The sequence below is a fragment of the Brachyhypopomus gauderio genome, chromosome 12 (assembly GCF_052324685.1).
Source record: "Brachyhypopomus gauderio isolate BG-103 chromosome 12, BGAUD_0.2, whole genome shotgun sequence".
Taxonomy (NCBI): Eukaryota; Metazoa; Chordata; class Actinopteri; order Gymnotiformes; family Hypopomidae; genus Brachyhypopomus; species Brachyhypopomus gauderio.
In genome coordinates, this window is record NC_135222.1 from 17419873 (window position 1) to 17440629 (window position 20757).

Consider the following 20757-nt stretch of genomic DNA (forward strand, 5'->3'; position numbering starts at 1 on the left):
GGTGGTGCGTGGTTGGGGTATGGGGTGGTGGTTGGGTCTGGGGTGTGGGGTTAGGGTGGTCTGGGGCTGGGTACGTGGGGTGGTTGTAGGGTTGGGGTGTGGGTGGTGTTTGGAGGTTAGGGTGGTTAGAGTGGAGTGGGGTTGGGGGAGTACTGGTAGGGTTGGGGTGGAATGGTGGTGGGATGGGGGTGGAGCAGAGGGGTGGGGTGATAGGCATTGGGGTGGGGCTATGGTGGGCTGGTTGACGTTAGGGGTGGGGCTATGGTGGGCTGGGCTAGGTGAGGATGCAGGGTGACTTCCTACACTCACATGGCATGCTACAGCGTCATGACAGTTGGAACTGGCATAGCGTTACTATAGCAACAGTGCTCAAGTGAGTCTGGACCTCGTGGCAAAGGTTTAAATGCATGCAGTGGTCTCCAGGGTGTCAATGGAACACCTGATAGTGCAGAGTGCAGGAACTCACCCCCTGTCCTCTTTCATTACCTCATCACCACCTCTGAACGTGGCCCTCAGACCAGTCTGCTCACTGTTCCAATCTCCCACCTTCAAACCTTCACTCGCCGAACAGGACAGGACCCCACCAGGCCTGGAAACCTCTCTGATTAGATCATCAGACCAATTCCATGTGAGAACGGAAAAGGACAATAATGTAAAGGAAAGAATGTTTTACGCCCAAGCCTGTGAACGTATCTGTTGCCTGTAAGTAATTTTTAGACATGGTTTAAATGCTTGGTGAGGTCCCACTGAGGCCTTGGCTGATCTTGGCTGAAACACTATATGGTAGTCCATCATTTTACTTTTAAACAAGCTGCTGGAACAACTTCTCTGCATAGGGATTGTGTTGGAATTACATTAACTGAATTACAATTTTCATAATTTGCTTGATCAGACACTTCCAGTTCAGATGGCTAAGGCCCAATTTGCAAGCCACATGGCACTCGGTACTCATTTATAATGTTTAATAGTGTAGATGAGACCTCAGTGTACTTCTTATTAAACTTTGAATTGCTCTTGCTGTGTGCTGCAATTCATCCTGGGTGTGAGTGTTCCTTCTCTGGCCCAGAGTGGCTGGAAGACGTGCTTTGAGGGGTGTGGGCAGGAGGAGATTAGCCTTTAATGGGAGTCTCAGGCTCATTCGGAGATGAAATCTCTCATCTTCCGTGCTGCTCGTGAGGGGATTGCAGGAATAAGATGTGGCGGAAACCTTTTGGATGCAAAAATTGGCACTCCAATTCCTTAGCCGACTTTTTCATTTTCTTTCCATTTCTCTCTGACGGTCTGCTTCTTTCTGTTTTGCACATATCTGATCTTAATTATGAGTCCTATGAGTCTTATTATGAGTGCCGTGGACACTTCTGGAGAGTTCTGGAGAATTCCACTGGAACACGTCCCGTTCAGCAGAGCTGCTCACTGACGGCTAGGGTCGTGCCAGCCAGGCGGTGTCGGGGCGGGTCTGACGCCTCCCCCGTTGGTGTGTAGAGTTTGGCAACTTCCAGCATCTCGTTGTTTCCATAACAGCAAACAAGGCGTCTGGCACAGCCACAGAAAGAACTGGATGTTTCGTCCTTTGGCTTCAGCACACAGTCTCAGCATCTCCAGCCACAGCGCGGCTGCTCTCAAATGTAAACGTTGAAAATGCTCGACACCATCCCCCAAATCCGATGGGACGGCACCCGGAGGAAGAGGTGTGTGATTAGCGGGCAGGTCAGCGTGAGGCAAGGCCCGGGCAGCGAGTGTGCTCTCCGCCAAGGTTCCCCCAGCCTACTTAATTGGGGAATTTCAGAGGAAATAAATCGGCTGTCTCTATGGGAAAGGCGAAAATGTTTATCCTGTAATCCAGAGACCCTTGATGTCACACGGTTAAACTGTTAAAACAAAGAAGGTTGTGAGAATGCTGAATGATTCTCTGCTTGTCTGACCTCTGAAAGCATTTAGGGAGACGCTTCCTACTTCTGTGAGCAGAAAGAACAGATCCGTCTGCAGATATCCGTATGATGTGTAAAAAAAACCTCAAAAGTATCTGTTTATTTGAGTGTGTGTAGGGTGGGAACATCGTTGCTGAGCTTTTTTAAGTGTGTGAAATATATCATTGAACAGAAAGGAACTGTGTGCTGTACAGAGGCATGCAGCCTGCAGTAACCGCAGAGTGATGCTTCTGTAAGGATGTGTAGCTGTGTGCCTGAGTGAGCATGCAGGGATATTATTACTCTACACAGGATCATTGCTGGCTTGGGCTCCTGCTGTCTGGCCTGAAGGAGCTGCTCTGTCAGGCCAGGAGAGAGTTATACTCCACCGCCCCAGCCTGTCCAGAACTAGTGATGTCCTGAACCAGTCATGTCCAGAACTAGTGATGTCCAGAACTAGTGATGTCCAGAACTAGTGCTGTCCCAACATCACATTCTCTCACACAATCAGCTGCTAGCAAGCAGCCCTGGGGGGAAAGACACCTGCAGTGTCTCTATGGCTTCCTGTTGTCCTCTGTCCCTCTATATCTCTTCCTTGTTCTGTTCATCACTTCTCCCTCTCCCTCACTCTCTCCCTCTATCTCTTCCTCCTCCTCCTGTCTGTCTTTTGTCATTCCCATTGTCCACCAGTGTGTCTCTCCTACCTGCATCTTTTTTCCCACTCTGTTTTGAAACAAACAAATTTGCATAAAGAAGCAAAAACATTTTGTCTAAAGATGTTGATGGTTGCACGATCTGACAAACACCACACGCACACACACGCACACACACGCACACACACATATTGAACAGGGCGGACTCACACATTCCACACCGTTCCTGCTGTTCTGCGATGGAGTACATTAACATAGTCAAAAAGCCCTGGACTGAGTGGGCAGGAGCAGCTTGCTGCCATGGTAACTCTGAGTTCACCTGCCTCTCTGGCTGGGATGTATAAAGTAATGAGTGTTTAATACCTGTTGTGGATGGAACGTGTCAGACTCACTTGCAGCAGGTCTGGATCCATCCAGGCACGTTCTGTCCTCACTGCCTCAATGAATCGAGTGAGATGAGGCAGACATCGTCAGGTCTGTGGCCGTGAGGTCTGTGGCCATCCTGTGTGTCGGCGCTGTCTCTGTGACTCACCAGGACACATGCTTCGTTCTGACCACCCCTGCAGGTGTGCACACTAATGCCAGGATCTTATTGGGAGGGGCCAGGTTCATGTGGCATGGGGCATTAGTAGCTCAGTGGTTAAGATAGCAGACTAGGTTGCCAGTTCAATCCTCACAACTGCCCTGTTGCCCCTGTTGTGCTAATGCAAGATCCCCAACCCTCAGTTACCTGAACTGTATTTAGTCATAAGTGTAAGTCGCTTTGGGGAAAAATGTGTCTGCTAAATGTAAGAACATGGTTTGACAGACAAGTTAGTGTTTCATCGGTCAAGCAGAAAAAAATCTTGGTGTTTCTGCACAATATATCAGAGTGTTGAATCCTTTCTGACATGACAGCAGTGTAATGACAGTTCTAGAAAGATGCTTTAGTCATGCGATGACAGTGCAGCACAATAAGATTAATATGCTATAAGAACCAGTAATTACCGCTTGACTTTTTTGGCTAGACCATCGTACGAATGGTCTAAACAGTAAAGTTAGATAACTTCATGATTTTTTTTTTGTTTTGCATAATTGTGGATTATTCCACTTTCTTTTTAGTTAATAATATTTTTTCAAGTCCTGGCATCAAATGTCAACCCCAAGAGGATCTTGTAGGATAAATTAAAGAAAATGGATTTTAGGCAGGTAATTGCAACATATTGGCTGCCTCTGACTTCACGGAGAGGTTGTATGGGTGGATAACTTGTTTAGCATTTTACTGGAGCACCGAAAAGTGCAGATGTGTCAGGAACTACTGAAGTCCTGCATTCTTTAAACATTCAGGATCTTTAAACATTAGTCAATGAACAAGAACAGATGGATGGGATGAATATGGTGGCCACACTATTAACACTGAAAATAATACCATCACACCTGGGGTTGTGAGAGAGGCTGAATATAATTGTAACTTTATTCATTAATTCATGAACAGGATGTTCTGCCGTTGCCGCTAGGCTACGTAAAAAGTGCAGCGTAGAGTAAATGGAGGCCGGCGGGTGTGGTGCGAGCGTTTACTGAATCTGATGCCGTCTGGTCTGATGCGGTCTGGTCATTCGGTCATCCTGCACAAGGCCAGTGGATTCAACTCCGATGCTGTGCGATAGCCTATAGATCCAACACAAGTCTCACTGTCCGGTTACTTTCTGGACATGTTTGAAGTTTGATATGAAAGTCAGCAACGCCTTGTGAATGAACGAGTCAAGTAGAGTGAGAGGAGAGTGAGAGGAGAGTGAGAGGAGAGTGAGAGGAGTGGGGTTTTGCATAGTGCTTTCACAGCCTCTGGGTGTTCTGTTGAATTCTGAGGACCACAACAGTGCCACAAGCACAAGTGATGATCAATTGGTCGACGTCCTCCACACAATCTATAGCCGGCGGTATGCTCAACGATTTTCTGCCAGCTTTTTAATGTATCTATAGGACAAGTCGATCCCTCCGTGGGAAGAATTCTATATTTTTGCGTGATGAACTACTTAATCATCCCTGTCGGCCACTTGAGTGAGAAAATCTATATCCATTTTCCTTTTGTCTTTTATTGGCCCGCACTTTTCAACTCATCAAAAAGAAAAAGGATTGGGGGGGGGGGGGGGGGGGGGTTTGAGCAGATAAATGGATAGACTTCACTTTGGCATACTTTGATACTAATTAAAGCTTTCTGAGACTAATTTACTAGTTCATTGCCTTTCCATGGGTTAGCAATATGTGGTCGTTCACTCAAGCCAAAAGTCCTGCCCGGACTGCAGCGCCCCCTAATGGACGACTGTCAGAGAGTCTTGCTTGCGCTGGTATTTTCACAATGTGCGATCTGCCCGTCATTCACCTGTATGCTTGTCTGCTTTAACCCTCACTGTCTTTTTCTCACTGGTTTCATTATAATATCAGTTCATTAATGTAGATTTACTGGTTCCATCACTCACTCCAAGCCCTGTTCTCACTCTCTCTTTCCCACTCTCCTCTCTGTCTGTACCAGGGATGTTTATCCATCAGCCCACAGACAGCACCAGAACCGGTGTGGACCCAGTACATATTTATACAGTTAGAAGCAAACACCAGAAGGAATTTGGACCGGGTAGCCGGATCAGTGTCAGTGTTATATCTGCCACCGTGTGTGTAGGTCTGAGGACCGGATCAGATCAAAGCGAGGTCTCCTGTCTGCGTCACAGGTCTGATTCATGGTGCAGTATGTCCCTGTGTGTCTGTCTGATCTCCCTACAGCACACTAAACGTTACAATTGCCGTGTGTATTGTAGGACACTGAAATATGAGAACTCGACTCGCTTACAACTCAAATCGCCCAATCGACAAATGTTATAGAAATTATAGTGTGCGTACATGCATCTTATATCAAATTGTTTACTGTATGTGTAAAATTGTTAAGTGCTAGTCTTGATTCCAGCTGTTTTAAATTCCCACAGTATGGATCCAGTGTAATTTCCTTAGAGAATCACAGGGTGTATGATGTAAATGCTCTAACTGTAGTGCAGGCCTATAGGGAGCGGTGTGACTCACGGTGTCGAAATGTCATTCATGTGGTGTGACCCTTGCTTGTTTTCATCTCCGACACCTGGCGTCTGAGTTGATGGCATTCTGGGAAGGTCGGTTGGGTGGTGCATCTGGGTCCGGGTTTTCTGATGTATGTAATTTACCTTTGGTTTCCTAAGTGATGGTGCTCACAGCTGAGCCTGGAGGTGTTGAAACACTCGTCTTTCACATCCAAGCACAGCGCCCGATGCTTATGGAGAACTGGCCTACTGTCAACTATAACCTACGCTAACAACCTACACTAGTAACCTACGCTAGCAACCTACGCTAACAACCTATGCTAGTAACCTACGCTAGTAACCTACGCTAGTTACCTACGCTAGTAACCTACGCTAACAACCTATGCTAGTAATCTACACTAGTTACTTACGCTAACAACCTACGCTAGTAACCTACGCTGCTATGATGGTATATTTGTATAATTTTCATATAGGCCTAATGGCAGTTCTCTTTTCAAACAAGCCACTACGCATCTCCTCGTGACTGGAGGTAGTGATGTGATCTCCATTATTGATTTGCGTATTGGGTTCTCCTGGAGTTTCACTGAAGCGCAGCGATTTTGGCCCTGTCCGACTTGCTTTTAATTTGTCTCAGTCATTTTGCATGTTTTGTAAGTAACGAGCCAGCAAAGCAAGCCAGCAAATGAGCAGTAGCGGATGCGTCATGCGGTGCAGCGAGGTGCTCGTTAACACCGCGAGAGGACAGATCAATTAGCAAGAGCTGGCTGGTGATTCCATCGAAAGATCCAAGGATGTGTGCTCATTGATCAAGCTGTGCTCACTGCTCCTCGGTCCGATTCTGCTGAACCACAGAAAGTCTATAACTGATGAAATGCTCGGTGTTCATGCAATGGACTTAATAAAGTGGATATTTTTGCTGTTCTCCTTGCTGTCTTAAAAGTACAGCTTTACCCTAAATGATGGAGGGGTTGAGGAGGTGTTTGCAAGGCCACTGATGAGTATGGAAAGGTGAGTTCAGCTGACGGAGGCTTCAAAATGAAGTCAGTGACGGTTACGAAACCCGTGTTAGTCTTGTTAGGTCTTCTGTCGGTTATCTGGGTCTTGTCAGGTGAAGGATTCTGAGGTGGTGGAGATTGTTTTAGAGGAAAGAAAAATATATTTTGTGAGAGGCAAACCAAAATCACCATGAATTTTTAATGAAACCAGTATTGCTTTTTTCTGAAGAGAATGATGTGAGTGTCTTTGAAGGGGCTGAGACATTGCTCCCTTCTCCCCTCCAGCAGAAGACGATAATGTGAGCTGGGCCAGGTCTGCACGGGCAAACTAGTGCACTAGACATTTGGGGAAAAGTACGTCTGTCTGAGTCCAAGGACATCTTATCCTCTTTGCTCCAGAATGACGGGATTGAACTTAGACAGGGATCTCTCTCCTGGACAGGCTTATATTAAACTCAGGACACTGGCAAATAGCATTTTCTGCCAAGCTATCAAAGATGTTGTGAATGCATTCTGTTATCAAATCTGATCACTTTACCACATGAAATAACAGTTGCGCTATGATGATTGATCATTACTCTGCAGGACAGACCAGTCTACCTGTGTTATCACACAAAAGGAAGACAAAGTAGATAAAACATGTTTTTTCACAGCAAACATATCAGCTGCCCATACATTTGAGTGAATCCTTGGAGCGTAAAAGATCGGATGAAATATTGGGACATGAAATATTGATTATAACCAAAGTCTGTAATTTGTTGGCCCATTTCAAAGGTACCCCTGGGTCTGTGTGTGAGTGTGTGAGTGTGTGTGTGTGTGTGTGTGTGTGTGTGGGGGAAGGGGGGGTGATGCTGGCAGTGTTTGAGTTCACTTTGTAGGGAGAGACACTGTTTAATTGTGTGGATATGCTGTTGGAGACGTGGGGCTTGTGAAGGATGTTGATGGCGGTTCTCGGCGACTGAGCACTCCGCGTCCCCCAGACACCCTGCACACGCTTTCATCCCTGCGGCTTGCTAATGCCGCACTTTGAAATTGAAATGATGGGGAAATATAATACAGTGGCAAATTAGCCTGTTCTGCTGTCTGCAGATGCCAAAGCCTTTCTGAACAGTTCATATTTTGCCCAACCTTGTGGACACAGCTCAGGGCTCACCTGGTACCATGACCGTGTGTTCACCTGGTACCATGAGTGTGTTCACCTGGTACCATGAGAGTGTGTGTTCACCTGGTACCATGATAGTGTGTGTTCACCTGGTACCATGAGAGTGTGTGTTCACCTGGTACCATGAGAGTGTGTGTTCACCTGGTACCATGAGTGTGTTCACCTGGTACCATGAGTGTGTTCACCTGGTACCATGAGAGTATGTGTTCACCTGGTACCATGAGTGTGTTCACCTGGTACCATGATAGTGTGTGTTCACCTGGTACCATGAGAGTGTGTGTTCTCCTGGTACCATGAGAGTGTGTTCACCTGGTACCATGATAGTGTGTGTTCACCTGGTACCATGAGAGTGTGTGTTCACCTGGTACCATGAGAGTGTGTTCACCTGGTACCATGATAGTGTGTGTTCACCTGGTACCATGAGAGTGTGTGTTCACCTGGTACCATGAGAGTGTGTTCACCTGGTACCATGAGAGTGTGTGTTCACCTGGTACCATGAGAGTGTGTTCACCTGGTACCATGAGAGTGTGTGTTCACCTGGTACCATGAGAGTGTGTTCACCTGGTACCATGAGAGTGTGTGTTCACCTTGTACCTGGTAGACATTGTTTTGGTTCTCTGTCACTGCTGGTAAGTACAGTAAAAACAACAGTATTATCTCCGTCCTCTGCATGGTTACCATGGCGATTGTTGGGTTTTTGCTAAGCTGTTCTGAATCTGCTAGAACACAAACTGGCCTCTTGGAAGAACCATTTGTGTTACAGATTTAGTTTTGATTTGATTTTCAGTTTTGAGTATTCGCTGTGTTCTAACATTGGAAAGTTTCTATTAGTCATAAAGCACATTTGCGAGTTGTGGAGCCAGTCATGAATAGTTAGTTTAGTGTTCTCCAGAGCTAAGAATGTTTTATGATGAATGGATATCATCTATTTCATGTTTTTCAAATAAAACTTAATGTGTCATGGATGGCAGAGGAGTGTCGCTGTTGTACAGTGCTCTTCAAAGTCTATTATAATTTGAAATTATTAATATAATATGATTAAATCAACTAAGGCTATTGAATAAATAATACTGCAATATCACTGTCTTGAATATGAAAGTTAATTAAATGAAGCATTAATTGTAGGTTAAGCAGGAAGCAGGACTCCTGACTACACAGTTTTGCCAGTCAAGGCTTTCGCGAGTAGACTTCATGTCATCATGGCCTTCAGAGCATCACATGAACAACACACCATACACTTCTGTTTTATCATTCTGCATCTGATTAAGGGAAATGAATCCCATTTTTGTGTCTGTTTTCACTCTGTGACAGCGCAGATGTGGTTACACAAAAGTAAATATAATCTAATGTGCTATTAGTGGCTTGCCATCAGACAGTGTGTGGGTGGAGTGGTAGTGGTGTAGGGTGTGTGGGTGGAGTGATGATGGTGTAGGGTGTGTGGGTGGAGTGGTAGTGGTGTAGGGTGTGTGGGTGGAGTGATGATGGTGTAGGGTGTGTGGGTGGAGTGATGATGGTGTAGAGTGTGTGGGTGGAGTGATGATGGTGTAGGGTGTGTGGGTGGAGTGATGATGGTGTAGAGTGTGTGGGTGGAGTGATGATGGTGTAGGGTGTGTGGGTGGAGTGTGGTGGTGTAGGGTGTGTGGGTGGAGTGGTGGTGGTGTAGGGTGTGTGGGTGGAGTGATGATGGTGTAGGGTGTGTGGGTGGAGTGATGATGGTGTAGAGTGTGTGGGTGGAGTGATGATGATGGTGTAGGGTGTGTGGGTGGAGTGGTGGTGGTGTAGGGTGTGTGGGTGGAGTGATGATGGTGTAGGGTGTGTGGGTGGAGTGATGATGGTGTAGGGTGTGTGGGTAGAGTGATGATGGTGTAGGGTGTGTGGGTGGAGTGTGGTGGTGTAGGGTGTGTGGGTGGAGTGTGGTGGTGTAGGGTGTGTGGGTGGAGTGATGATGGTGTAGGGTGTGTGGGTGGAGTGATGATGGTGTAGGGTGTGTGGGTGGAGTGATGATGGTGTAGGGTGTGTGGGTGGAGTGTGGTGGTGTAGGGTGTGTGGGTGGAGTGTGGTGGTGTAGGGTGTGTGGGTGGAGTGATGATGGTGTAGGGTGTGTGGGTGGAGTGATGATGGTGTAGGGTGTTTGGGTGGAGCAGCAGCAGTGCCGTGTGTTTGTCAGGTGGGTGTAGAAGGGAACGTCCTCCACCACAGGCGTGCGTTCACCAGCTCAGCTGCCACTTTCCCCATCTGGCTCTGTGATGGACGCCTGCTCTCCCACCAGCTCCCGTCAGGAGGCGCTAGCGTCTGGCCAGAGCCGTCTCCCTTTTATTTGTTTGTTTATCTCCTTGTTTTCTCCTTGTATTATTGACCTTGCATGACACTGTGTTAACAAATCTCAGCCCCATTTTGTTAAAGCATTGTACTGTTAAGATGATTATAAATGAGAGCATTCAGTATTATTCTCACTCTACCATGTAATGATGGGCTTTGTGTTCCAAAGCCTTTCGGAAACCAGGCCCTGTTTTTACCCCAGTCCTGAGTTTTAACGGGACCTTTATTTTTGTAGGTGATGTTGCTGAATAGAGCTTATAATATGTTTTGCATGTGCCAAAGCAGTTAGCGCTTCCATTTGCAAGCTTTCTTATGAATCCCCCTCTCTTTCTCTCTCCCTCTCTCTCTCCTTCTCACTATTTTCACTATTGTTATCTCTCTCTCTTTCACTAGTTCTTCCCTCCCTTGCTTTGAGACCAGTATCAGCAGCTGCAGAAGGGCTGGGATGTACATTACGGTGGGTAAAGCCCCACAGAGCAGGTGGAGAGAGAGGAGATGGCTGATATCTCCACAGGCTCACGCTCTAGTCACGACATCACCGTACCTCGTGCTCTTTTCTCAGAGTCTAAGCACGCAGTTTGTACCAGCAAGTTAGATGCCAAACGAATTCCTGCCGACCCGTATTAAAATCTTCAGCCTGTACTCTGTACCCTCATCTTTATCCACTTTAACAGCTTCATAGAAATGTTGAATCTACTGTAGTGATTGAGATTCTCTAACTGACTATGTTGGCAGGATTAAAATGGTCTGACTGATATCTAGATTTAGATAATCTAACTGACTGATACATGTATTAAGATTATATATTTGACTCTATGATATATGGGTTGAGATTCCCTCTCTGACTGTGATCTGGGTTGATATTCTCTCTCTAAATAGGATATCCTGTACTGAGATTATTTGGCGATGATATCTGAATTGAGATTATGTGACTATATCTGGATCAAGATTATCTGACTATATTTGGACTGAGATTATCTATTTGACCATGATATCTGGATTAATTTTCTCTCTCTGACTGTGGTATCTGACAGTGAAATCTTGTGGACACGTTTCTGTGCACACACATTCTGTACATAGTTTGTCTGCAAAGATAAATTAACAAAAATATGTATCTGCTTCTGACAGGAATGTTTGGTAGAACCTTCATAAAAACGTCTGAATGTAATGAAGGGTTCTTCAGTACACATTCTTCACAGAGTGAAAGACTACACAAGATCTTCAGTCTAATTTTAGAGTCATCTCTAGGACTCATTGATGATGTTTTTTTTCTTAAAGGTTGCATGTTTGTGTCAATGGACCTCCCTGGATATCATTTTAACAAATTACTCAATCTCACCTGTGGTGTTAATTCACTTTTCGAGGGCTTCAATGACATGAAGATGTCGTGAAGGTTCAGTGGTGTGAAGATGTCGTGAAGGTTCAGTTGTGTGAAGATGTCGTGAAGGTTCAGTGGTGAGATGTTGTTGTGAAGGTTCAGTGGTGTGAAGATGTCGTGAAGGTTCAGTGGTGTGATGTTGTCCTGAAGGTTCAGTGGTGTGAAGATGTCGTGAAGGTTCAGTGGTGAGAAGATGTTGTGAAGGTTCAGTGGTGAGAAGATGTTGTGAAGGTTCAGTTGTGTGAAGATGTCGTGAAGGTTCAGAGGAACTGGAGTTCTGGAAATATTCTGTACTTTGAACTATACTTTGAACTATTGATTAAAATCTACTGTCAGTTAGGAGAAAATTCATTGCAGTCTTGTGGTGCTGCTGTATCTCATTACACACACACACACACACACACACACACACACACACACACACACACACACACACACACACACACACACACACACACACACACACACACACACACACACACACACACACACACGAGTCAATGAATGAATGTGGTGTCTGTGGGTTCAGAGTTCATCCACAGAGAGCTAAATGGAAAGGACGAGGGCAGGACAGAGCATGTGGGCACAATACCAGCACACTTGCTCCAGACGCCCCTCCCACTGTCTCCCTCTGTCTCCCTCTGTCTCCCTCTGTCTCCCTCTGTCTCCCTCTGTCTCCCACTGTCTCCCACTGTCTCCCACTGTCTCCCTCTGTCTCCCTCTGTCTCCCTCTGTCTCCCACTGTCTCCCTCTGTCTCCCACTGTCTCCCACTGTCTCCCTCTGTCTCCCACTGTCTCCCTCTGTCTCCCTCTGTCTCCCTCTGTCTCCCTCACATTCATAATGAGTTGTGTGGTCTCTCTGTGGTGTTGTTTATGGCTCTTAATCAAATCCATCCCCTCCCCCTTCCTGACTCTCCGCTGCCTTTAAGTCCAGTCTTGCGGTCTTTCTCTAATGAGCTGTGAGCTGTGCACAATCTCTGGCTGCTGTGACATTTCGCTCTCTGCTCTGTTCTCTTCGGCTCTCGGTGGGGGTTCTTCCTGGAAAATAACCTGTGCTTCTGGCTGCACAGATTGATATTTCAGACGGCCCTTTTAGATCCGCCTTCAACAGCTCCCAATATCTTTTTCCTTCCTCAGAGGTGCAGAATGTCAGCCATTTTGGGTTGGATCAAATATTTATGAGGGTGTGTGAGGCCCCCCTGCGTCCCTCCCTACCATCGCCGCACCATTACAGCGGGTCGCCACGGCCCTCGCATCATTAGAGGAAGAACGCCAACGAGGTTCCGTTTGCGCGCCGCGCTAAAATATTCACGCAGCCAAGCCTGAGAATTAGTGGGAGAGAAAGGAGTGTGCTTTTGATACGGAGTGAGAGGGAGGGTAGAGGGAGAGGGAGGGAAAGAGAGAGAGAGAGAGAGAGAGAGAGAGAGGAAGGGAAAAGGGGATAGCATTTGAGAGAAAAGGAGTGTGTGATAGAGGAAGTGTGTATGAGAGAGAAAGGGAGGGAGAGAGACAGGTTGAGAGAGAATGAGGGAGGGAGATAGAGCAAAGGAGAAAGAGGGCGAGGGAGGGAGAGAGGGAAGGGGTGAGAGAGAGAGGGAGGGAGGGAGAGGGTGAGAGAGGGGTGGTGAAATCACTGTCACTATGATGCTGGCGTGTAAAACTCTGAGAGGGTGCAGGAGAGGAGGGCCGATGGCCGCTTGGTTTCGCTCCCGTGATGGAGACGCCGTCGGCTCTGTTCGACAGCGCGTGCTGGAAATAACATTTAATTCCTCCAGGAGACTTCCAGCTTTTCCTGTATTTCTTCATAAATGTCTCAGTAACAGATTCTGTCAAAGTGGATAAAGAACGTAGTACCTGGTAAAAGCAGCACCATGCGAGAGATGTCAGGAAATCTTCCCATGAAGCTGTTTCCTCTTCTCCTTTACACACACTCTCTCTGTATCTCTGTCTCTCTCTCTCTCCATCTGTGCCTGTGCTGCTCCCTCTCTTTGTCTCTCTACCTCCCTCTGTCTCCATCTTCTTCTGTCTCCACCTCTCTCTCTGTCTGTCTCTCTCTCTCGTTCTCTGGTATGTTTCTCTGTTTCTGTATGTCTCTGTCTCTTTCTTTCTCTCTTTCTCTGTCTCTCTTAGTCCCTCTTTCTTTCTTCTTTTTGCTCTTTTCCTCTGTCTCTTTCTCTCTCCCTCTGGGTACAGTGTGTAGTGAGCTCACCGGGGCTCTTAGCTACACTCTTCTTCTTTGCCTGAAGCGTTCAGAACTTGGCTGTGTAGCCCAGTGCAGGGTATGTGTCCTCAAGGGTGCCCATGTGGATACATGTCCCCAAGTGTGCCCCTTTAAATATACACCTCCGAGCATGCCCAAGTGAGTATACATCCCCTACTGTGCTCGTCTGAGTATACACCTCTGAGCATGCCTAGTGTGGGTATACGTGCCCTAGTGTGGGTATACGTGCCCTAGTGTGGGTATACGTGCCCTAGTGTGGGTATACGTGGCCTAGTGTGGGTATACGTGCCCTAGTGTGAGTATACATGTCCTAGTCTGGGTATACGTACCCTAGTGTGGGAATACGTGCCCTAGTGTGGGAATACGTGCCCTAGTGTGGGTATATGTGCCCTAGTGTGAGTACACATGCCCTAGTGTGAGTACACATGCCCTAGTGTGGGTACACATGCCCTAGTGTGGGTACACATGCCCTAGTGTGGGTACACATGCCCTAGTGTGAGTATGCGTGCCCTAGTGTGAGTATACATGCCCTAGTGTGCTCGTCTGAGTATACACCTCAGAATGTGCACGTGTTAGCATGTGTCTGTGGACGTGGCCCTGTGTGGGTGTATGTTCTGTAAGTGTATCTGGAATGAATGTCAATGTTTTACAGGGAGAGCAGACAACCTCTGTGTGTGTGTGTGTGTGTGTGTGTGTGTGTGTGTGTGTGTGTGTGTGTGTGTGTGTGTGTGTGTGTGTGTGTGTGTGTGTGTGTGCGTGTGCGTGTGCGTGTTCTGTTTACATTAGCCACGGAGGACTGTTGGCTTTTCCACTGTTAGTGTTCCTGTGAGTGACACTGATGACTCCGGGCATTCAGGTGAACGCTGACCCACTCTGCGGAGTCATTAGAACACACCTAATACGCAGGCGGGGCACAGCTCCATCAGCACCAGTGCTCACCGTAGCGTGGTTAAAGAAGTATCGACGCTGTCCCAGCCACGGCTTCTACTGTAGTCGTCTGGTTGGAAGATGGACGTCTTCTTTAGTCTTCGTATTGAATAGACTAGCTCAGCACACACAGCTGGAGTGTGTTCTGTTGTAGGACACACATGGATCTTTCTGGAGACCAGGCCCAATGCCCTGTTGGTGAGTGCTTTCTGGACCCCAGGCCAAGTTTGTGCTCCATCTCATTGGATCTCCTAAGATCACTTACGGCAACGTATTGGACTGCGTTACTAAACTATGTTAAAACATACCCTGAAGGTACGGACTGGAGATGGTAGTCTGGAGACTGGAGATGATGGCCATGTCCTCATTAGTTGTGGGGCTTATCCTGCTCAACGTCTGTGCTCTGTGTGTGCCACTGGAGATCTTAGCCCTCTGACGAATGACTGTGGTTGTCGATGGGCGCAATCTGAAATCGATTCCCTCTGAAACATGAGTGACCTGGTGGGGTGTCCACTTCAGGCGGGTGGAGAGCAGGGTTCCATAGTGAAGGCTGCCCTCACGCTGGACCAGACGGGCTGTAGGCATGAAGGTGCGGTTTATCAGCTGTGGGGGCATTCTGATCAATAGCAGAGGAGGAAAATGCCAGGGCTTGTGACTGTGCCCCAGAAAGGAAGTGTGTGTGTGTGTGTGTGTGTGTGTGTGTGTGTGTGTGTGTGTGTGTGTGTGTGTGTGTGTGTGTGTGTGTGTGTGTGTGGGAAGGAGTCACTGAACCCAATCGCTGAGGTCAGAGGAGGGCTGGGGGGTGTGTAATGGTAAGGTGCAGGAGCAGAGGGGACTGGTGTGGTTACTGGGTAGTGTCCCTCTCTTTTGGTCACTGACATTGATGTCCTTTGTCCCCATTCCCCAATCGCCAGACCCGTCCGACCCCCCTGAGTCAGAAATGTGAGTGAGTGAGTGATGAACAGACCGTATGTACTGACCCCCGACACCAAAACTCATCCGCCTGATCGGTTTGAGGTTAGATACTCTCTCCTCTATGACACTTAATACACCAGGAAAGACAGAAAAACCTCATGACACTGATCAACACAGCAGCCTGGGAGCGTATAAACACACCAGACACCACACACACCACATGAGTCATTACAAACTCCAGTCCAGGGTGGATATGATGACAGAGGCAGGGACAGTGTAGTGTGCAGTTTTGATGGTGTTAGATCGATGCTTTCATCCTGCCTTCTATTAAGGGGGGGTGTTTCCTTGCCCCACATAAGGGTCCTTCACAAACCGGGCGCCATCACCCAGTGCCATTACCGGGTACTGCTGCAGATCCCTTGTGTTCCAGTGTGGACACAAACTAACCCCTAAACCCTAACCCTAGGACACTTCAGACAGGACAAAGCTGCAGTGAAGCCCCTCACCTCCCTAGAACTCCCTCCCCTCACCTCTCCTTACCTCACCTCACCTCCCCTTACCTCCCTCACCTCACCTCCCTCACCTCACCTCCCTCACCTCACCTCCCCTCACCTCCCCTCACCTCCCCTCACCTCACCTCACCTCCCTCACCTCCCCTCACCTCCCTCACCTCCCCTCACCTCCCTCGCCTCACCTCCCTCACCTCCCTCACCTCACCTCCCTCCCCTCACCTCCCTCACCTCACCTCCCTCACCTCCCCTCACCTCCCTCACCTCCCTCACCTCCCTCACCTCACCTCCCTCACCTCCCTCACCTCACCTCCCTCACCTCACCTCCCTCCCCTCACCTCCCTCACCTCACCTCCCTCACCTCCCCTCCCTCACCTCCCCTCACCTCCCTCGCCTCACCTCCCTCACCTCCCTCACCTCACCTCCCTCACCTCCCTCCTCTCACCTCCCTCTCCTCACCTCCCCTCACCTCCCCTCACTTCCGGCTCCTTCCAAGAACACAACAGCTCCTTCCTGCCGCTGCTGCATACTGGAGCTTGAATGTTTATTTTTGATCAAATGTTTCTGTCATGCTTCCAGAATTCTGCCATTCTGGTGTCGCTCTTTCTTCTGCCACGTACCTGACAAATCAGACAACTCTGACAGCTTCTCACAAGGAAGCGTAAGACTTCCCACACTCATTTGCAATTCCCAAGTCTTCATCCTCACAAATTAGTGCGATGACTGGCGACTAGGCGGGGCCTCAGTCATGAACGGCAAGTAGGCGGGGCCTCAGTGATGACCGGTGAGTAGGCGGAGCCTCAGTGATGACTAGCGAGTATACGTGACCACAGTGATGACTGGCGAGGAGGTGGGGTCTCAGTGATGACTGGCAAATAGGCGCAGCCTCAGTGATTGGCGAGTAGGCGGGGCTTCATTGATGACTGGCGAGTAGGCGGGGCCTCAGTGATGACCGGCAAATAGGCCACAGCCAGTGTCACCCTGTGGTTTTCGTTCTTCCTCCCCTTCTCTTTAGCCAGTGAGGAGTCGCTCACCCACAGATTCCTGCCCCCCAGATAATGAAGGCAGCTCTCACAGCAATTATGCACAGATAAAGATCTCTTCCTGTTATAAGCTGCAGAGGCAGCGGCTGCCAGTCAGGGATGCTGAGGTCATTTCCATTATAACTGATGGTATTATGTGAACTGGCCTGTTTTACTCCTACCTGTTTAATCAGAGAGGCTTTGGTGTTTGGTGGGAATTTGCTGTTAATTTAATTCTGGCAGTTTTTGGAGGGAAATAATGGTTGGTGTGTGATGAAGATAAATGGATAAAGCACTTTAATTTGGTTTAATTCTTGTGTGATGAGATGAGGCTGTAGCACATGTTGGTTGAAGCGCTGATGAACCTGGAGCCATTCACCATTACAGAACACATCCAGACAGATAGTGTGATTGGACTAGCCGAGGGAAAGCCTTTACTGACAGCTGTTTCGACCAATAGCTGTGCAGAGTTCAGCGTTAGAAAGGTCTGTGAGGCAAAACCAATATCGGCTACTGTAAAAATACTGCAAAACATGGTATGTAGATGTGCAGATGATGTTTGTGGTGTGTTTAGGGTTTGTTAAAATGTGTTGACAGGTCCTTCTGTTTCAGGAAGGCTTCTCTCTCTCTTTTTTGCAGGTCAAGTACGTACGTGTGTGTTGTTATCCCACTTACGTGTGCTGTTTCAGGGCGGCTGGGCGCACAACAGAGGAACATTTGGACAATAACCTTTTTAGTTTATTATTAATAAATAATTTTGCTTTCCTCCTTTTTCAAAAGACCTGCTGTTGTTTTCCCACAGTCTGAAGGAATTTGAGCGGAGTTTCACCCTGGACTAATGTAGAAAGAAAAGAAAGATTGTCTAGAAAGATCGTTGTCACATCAAGTGGACGCAGGCAGTGCATGGCACCTCTCCTCCCTCCCTCTCTCCCTCTCTCCCTCCCTCGCTCCCTCCCTCTCTCAACGTTACTTCCTCCTCTCTCCCCACCCCAACTCCTCCTGTCCTTCCTAAGAGTGGATGGTCCAGACCCACCGTGCTGTGATGGTGTGGACGGATGACCCTTTGACCCTTTGACCCTTTAACGACCCTTTGGCTCAGACCGCTTCCTCCCTTCTTCTCTTCTCCCATCACCACTAGTGTGCATGTGTTGACGGCCCTCGCATGACCCGGGCTTTCCATGTGCTTACCTGTAAGTGACCTTGTGAGTGGGTGCGTGTGTGCCTTTGCATGCGTGCATGTGTGCGTGTAGGTGGGTGTGTGTGTGTGTGTGTGTGTGTGTGTGTGTGTGTGTGTGTGTGTGTGTGTGTGTGTGTGTGTGTGCTGTTGTGATCTTTGTGTTGCCTATCACAGAACAGTAAGCGGTTGTCTGATGGCGCTGTGTGTGACTGCTTTGCTGGTTACACACTGCAAACACCGGGGCTGTTCTCAGGGAACCGCTACTGTGTTAAGAGAGTTCCTGAATTGTCGGAGTTCATTTCCTGTTTTAATGAAATTTTATTATTTGAATTATCTCCCTTAAATAGTGCAATAATCACATACAAAAGTGAACATCAATTGTGGTCCTTCCTGTGCTAAATGTTCAAGATTTATGCATATGTGTTTCGCACTATTTGTTTATGAAGAGATTAAATGTATGAAATCAGGGAAAGATTTATGATAACTGATAAACATATTGTCTTACTCAGCTCACACACTACTAAACTGTAACTGCATATTGAAAGAAACATTTTTTGGAATAAATGTAGATTATATTTGTTGTCATTTGACAGATTTCCGAATTTCTGAAATCTGAGGATCAGAACTAGCAAACAAATTTGTGCCAAATAACACTAACGCTACGTAGACACAGACATTTCCTTGAGCCCCTCTCCCCCCTCCGGCTTCTTGGCCAGGCAACAGTCTTCACTTTGGTTTCTTAGATTCTCTATTTCACTATTTGACTCCTTTATTTTTGTCTTGCGTCCCAGAACAGGCTTGTCTGAAGGCGTGTGTGCTCTTGTTTTCTCTGTGTGCCCCAACTTTTTCCATTCTTGATCCTAGGTCCTCTTACAAAGAAACACAATGATGATTTAGGTGATAATGACGGTGCAGAAGATGAAGGTATTTTTTTTGACGCCAAACTGATTTGCATGAAAAGGATCCTCCAGTTTTTTTTCTTTTTCTTGTTCTTGTCTTTTTTTTTGAGTGAAGATTCTTTTTCTTCCTCAGTTTTTTGATGGATGTGTTTTGTCCTTTTTGCTTGATGTCACGTCTCCTGTCATTTCAGACATATACTTGCTAACCTTCCATAGATTTTTGCTTGAACACTGTTTTTTTTGTTTAGTTTCATTTTTACATGTTGCATCCCACCTAAGAAGTGAAGCACCCAGTAATCCCAGTAATCCCAGTAACCCCAGTCTCGACTCTTAACACCTTTTTTGCATGACTTTTTAACCTAAAATCTCTGTAGTAGAAAATCCACTAAAGTTAAAAAATCAGATCATAATCTAGCACTTGTTAAAAACATTTACTTTGAATTTCCTATGCAACATGGTATGTTCCTGGAATCTGTGATAATCCCTGAATCCTGGGATCCATCTCAGATTGCTTCAATCTTGTTTCATTTTTATATTGTGTTGTTCAAATATTAATATAGTATTAATAAAACATTATATATATTAATTATTGCCCACTTACCAATATTTGTCAATATGTCCTTACTCTACATATGAAAGTTTAATATACGTTCTGATCAAATAATAAATTTGAAATGCAAATATTATTCAGTAAATAATTCTAAAGCAGATTTATGAAGGAAGAAAAGTCTTGTAAAATGATGGAACACAAACTTAACATCGACTGTCTTCTGTATAATCAAGTGAAATAAGCAGCACTTATAGCCAGTTAAACCAGGAAAGAGAGATCAATCCTTTGATCTGCACATCAAAAGATTACAGCCACATGAATACATGATGAGATTCCCTGTGAGTGCCACATATTAACAGTATTGAAAATCCAGAGCTCACAAAGTAATCTTCCCCGCCATCGGAGAGGACGCCTCGCCATCGGAGAGGACGCCTCGCTATCGGAGAGGACGCCCCGCCATCGTAGAGGACGCCTCGCCATCGGAGAGGACGCCTCGCCATCGGAGAGGACGAGCTAGTCCGGTGGCATGACCGACCCTCGTGGGACGCACTCTTGCTGTCTCATGTTTATGCCTGCAAATGCAATGTCCTGGTTGCCCTGGTCTGTCTACCTCAATGCTTCCGGGAAACTCGTGCTGACCTGTCTCATCTGCGTCTCGTTTCGTTCTCATTGGGATCTTGGTAGTTACATTTTTACCTCTGAAGGTTGCAGGCCCTGATTCTGGCGTTAATGACTGAGTACCTGTGCGTTACCGTGGCAGGTCACAACTTTGCTGCTTCACCACAGCGAGCCCTCCTGAGAGCTTGGTGAGCTTCCCACCACACTTTGGAGAGCAGAGTGCACACAGCTTTTAGGAGGGGACCGGACCGGACTTCATGGCTCAATTAAAAAGGATTTGTGCTGGAACAAGGAGAACCCGGCCTTCAAAAGTCCCGCTTTGATGGGCCGAAGTAGCGCAGGGAGCTTGCGTCACGTTGGACCGAAAATGTTCCATCTCCCAGCAGGCATTGCAGGAAGAAGAGCACCACTATCTCTGATGTAAAGACTAAACACTGTAGACTGAGTAGCAGCCTGAGAAATTC

At 47.1% G+C, this 20757-nt stretch overlaps 1 protein-coding gene across 8 annotated transcripts in view; it reads left to right on the forward strand.

Annotated features, from left to right (window-relative positions):
- nlgn1 (neuroligin 1) overlaps positions 1-20757 on the forward strand; it is a 191744-nt gene that overhangs the window by 68237 nt on the left and 102750 nt on the right. For 5 of the 8 annotated variants that reach the window (XM_077023400.1, XM_077023395.1, XM_077023398.1 and 2 more), the window contains one exon: positions 19091-19150. The exons of the other annotated variants lie outside the window; for them this stretch is intronic. In XM_077023400.1, coding sequence (XP_076879515.1) covers positions 19091-19150 — 60 coding nt within the window. The remainder of the gene's footprint in view (positions 1-19090; positions 19151-20757) is intronic. 8 annotated transcript variants of the gene reach the window in all.